We start from the raw sequence: 3846 nt of genomic DNA, 5'->3' as shown, positions 1-3846 counted from the left end.
TGATGCCGACCTGAGAGCAGAGCTTGATGAGTTGGCTTTCACCGAGCTGTAGGCTGGGGCCGAACTCTTTGGTTGTACCGAACTGAACTCTTTAGTCACGCCGGACTGATACTCTTTAGTCATGCCGAACTGATACTCTGTCTTGGGCTTTACTGCTGTTGGGCTTGTTTAGTACGTACTCCATCATTGAGCTTCGTTGTAATAAAGTATAATAAGCTTAAAACATTTATTAACGAGAGAGAACACATGCTTAAGCCCGCAGCTGAAGAAAAAATATTACTTGAACAAGTAGGAAAAGAAAAGAACATGTTGTTCGAAGATTCCTCCAAAGCCAATGGGTTTATTGCTAACATTGATTTGTTTTGGAAATGATCATGTTAAGACTAACTGATTAAAAAATACTACAGGTTTATCTTTCCTTTTGCTAAGAAACAAAGAGACAAGGTAGGAGAGATATTGGTTGAACATTAAATAAGATAGATTAGGCCCAAATTTATTGGATTTAGCAAATACTTTTATTGGGTTTCAAATTCAGGAAAGCCCAACCCTCAACCTGAAACACGTGACTTGCCATAATGTATCTAGACTTAAAAAATTGGCGCTATTAAATTAAATATACTAGTACTAGTGGAGTACTTTTAATGAACAAGCATGTTTTTTAATTGTATTTATTGTCTGTATTTTTGGCATGAATGATTGAATGAATCCATTTGTACGACTTGATCAATTGAATGTACTATTAGCATATGCATATATAAATAAACAGGTGTGCATCTATTTATATATATTTATAATATCTACAACCAGATCTTATATAATCTATATGTATAATATGTTTTCTTTATCCTTCAAATATATTATACGTAGATGATTAAATTTCCCATTGATTTGCGGATATAATGCAATTTTAAAATATAAACTCATATTTGAAGAAATACTATCATATATAATCTCTGAGTTCCCCATCATGAAAAAGTCCATTTAAAATTTGAAATTGTGCTGCCATTTCATTATCATGCATGCATATGGGCACATATGTGATAAGAAGAATTAGTACAGCACTCCACACGACACCCAATTGATATTCCAACAAAGGCAAAAAAGATATTCCGAAATTAAAGCATGGCAGCGAAAAAGATATCCGAATTTTAAGAAAAATAAAACTAAATTAAAACAACAATTCAAAAATGTGAAAAGAACAGATCTGTTTCATAGTAATATTACTAAATTTTTATTTTCAAATTACATATCCACCTAAGTTCTCTTCATCTACCAGTCCTTTTTTCTCGTGTCTGACTACTGTACATTTACAAACAATTTTTCCGTGCAACTTGCACCAACATAATTATCAATATACAACAGTGATTACACAACAAAATACACCTAGAAATTAACTACTTAAAAAATAGTAAATCTTGAAATCAGATGTCACAAAGCATCAATAATCCTTTGTTTCTTGTTAGCATTTTTCAATCCGAATATCTCCATCTCCATCATCCTCTTCCCACCGCACCTCTCATCGCCATTTCGCGGAACCTCCGATATGTTCACACCAAACAGCCTCACTATCGCGGGCTTATTCCTGGCCTTAAAATCTATGTAAAGCTGCCTATCCGGGCAGTTGGATCTCCCGAAACTGACAATGTCGCCGGCCCGTAAATTCTTCTCCTTCACGAAACGGCTCCACCCTTTAGTGAGCACGTAGCTCTGGCTGCTATTCCAATAGGAATACCGAAATCTCCAAACACTACCGCCGGAATCTTCGAAGTTGAGTAAAACTCCTTTGGAGCTGTTCCCGCTCTGCAATGGGAAATGCTTCTCCGCGTGCTGCTTCGGGATGACGAGGCGGTTCAGCTTCCCGACGTCGCTGGGCGTCACGGCCTTCTCGAAGAGCTGCTCGGGGGCTTTGTCCGGGCGCGAGCAGGAGGGGCCGCGGCCCCTCCTATCGCCCAAGTGGCGCCGGCTCTGCTCGAGCTCGTCTCCGTAGGTGTGCTTGCGAAGCATGTCGACGATCTCGGCTTTGGAGTGGGAGTTGAGGAAGGCGGCCTCCACGCCGCCGTCGTCGTGGCTGCGCTCGGATAAGGGCTTGAAGTTGGTGACGGCGTCGCGGCCTCGGAAGCGCTGGGCGGCGGTGTCGTAGGCGCGGGCGGCCTCCTCCTCCTCGTTGAAGGTGCCGAGCCACACGCGCTGGTGCTTCTCGTAGATTTGGGCGCCCCACCGCCCGTTCGGCTGCGGCACCACGCCCTTGAACCGCGACGACGGGAGCTTCCGCGACTCCGCCTCCACGCCGCTTTCCGCCGCGTCAATGATCACGCTCGCCCCGCTGCCCACGCGGCAGAGCTTCTCCGCCGCCGGCGGTGTGATCGAAATGGATTCACTAGTTGTGCTTTCGTCTATGCTGCTTACGTCCATTTTTTCGATTTAGTGACTTTACTTGGAACAATTCTAGAGAGAGGGTGAAATATGGTTTATGATAGGAAATGAAATGTGTTATTCAGATGAGGGAATAGCTACTAGTATATATATAGGTGTAGCCCAAGGTTTTAGAAATCAATATTTTTTGTAATGTTGCATATGTTTCAAATAATACCACTACATGTCATTTTTAGTAATTAAATTATGTTGATTTGGTATTAACACATCAAATGTGATCATAAAGTTTGTGTGTGTATCAAAAACAATGCAGTGTTGCCAAATCAGCTTTATTTATTGGTCAAAGTTTTAGATCGATGCAAATACAATTAATTTGTAGTATTTGTAAAATTGGATTAAAAATTACCATATGATAAAAGTGGATTATAAATTAAGAATAATATTTTTACAAAAAATAGAAAGAAGGGTGAAGAAATGCTAGACGTGGGTAATGTGGGTCAACCCTTAAGATAGTAAGGAATAGGAAGATTCATGATGGGTAGGTGGGCATCCTATTTAACTAATGTTTAGAACTGATATTTAAATCTAGAAAAACGAAATTGTAACTTGTAGGAGTATATGTATTTGTAATGTAATGTAATGTAATGCAATGAAGTACAGACATACAGGTATAGTGTTATACTACTATAAAAGAAAAATAAAAGTTTATTAATGATAATAATATAAAAATGTATAGTAAAGTATGTGCGTGTTGTGGGGCAGGGCAGAGAGGTTGATGGGATTCACATGAGTGTGGACCGTGTATGAGTAAGTTCATCCCCCCTGAGCCAGCTGACTATCAGCATGGTCATCCCCATTCTATGCCTATATACATAACAAATTGACATTTTTTTATTGCCCAAAATCTTATCCTCCCATTATCATCACCATTTTTATCCTTTTATGTGTCAATATGCTTATATAGCTATATATTATTGTAGTACTACAAACTAGTTTATTACTAGATCATTTGATGTATTATTATAAATGTAAAATGGAATCACTTTTGTGGCATACATACATCCCTAATGGCATTTACATAGGTGGAGCACTTTAGCAATCACTATTTATGAATTTTATAATCACTTTTACACTATAATTCATGACCCATATACAAAATTGATTAGAAATGGGTATATAATATTTTTCACATGAAGAATTGGGAAAAGAGTTGCAAGGGAGAGAGTGTGGATGTGGGGGCATGTTTATCTGGAGCAGTATTGGGTGCAATAAAAGCAGACAACAAATAAATGAGCAGATTTAGATGAAGTATCAGCATCAGATAAGATTGAAAATTATTCATGTAAAAAAAGTGAGAAATTGAAGTAACAATCTCCCACTATAGGATGGGGGAGTGCATGGGCCACTGTATTTAGGCATGGATCACCAAAACTCTCCCATCTACGTCAATATTACTCTCTGACACCAATTACT

At 38.9% G+C, this 3846-nt stretch overlaps 1 protein-coding gene across 1 annotated transcript; it reads right to left on the bottom strand.

The window, feature by feature from the left end:
* Positions 1-1190: 1190 nt before the first annotated feature.
* LOC121797309 (AP2/ERF and B3 domain-containing transcription repressor RAV2-like) lies at positions 1191-2509 on the bottom strand. The gene has a single exon (XM_042196061.1). The coding sequence runs from the start codon at positions 2410-2412 to the stop codon at positions 1429-1431; it is 984 nt and encodes a 327-aa protein (XP_042051995.1). The 5' UTR covers positions 2413-2509; the 3' UTR covers positions 1191-1428.
* Between the last annotated feature and the right edge of the window lie 1337 nt (positions 2510-3846).

Source organism: Salvia splendens, chromosome 3, assembly GCF_004379255.2.
Source record: "Salvia splendens isolate huo1 chromosome 3, SspV2, whole genome shotgun sequence".
NCBI classification, from domain to species: domain Eukaryota; kingdom Viridiplantae; phylum Streptophyta; class Magnoliopsida; order Lamiales; family Lamiaceae; genus Salvia; species Salvia splendens.
The sequence above is the reverse complement of the archived record's forward strand: the minus strand, read 5'-3'. Positions and strand labels throughout refer to the sequence as shown.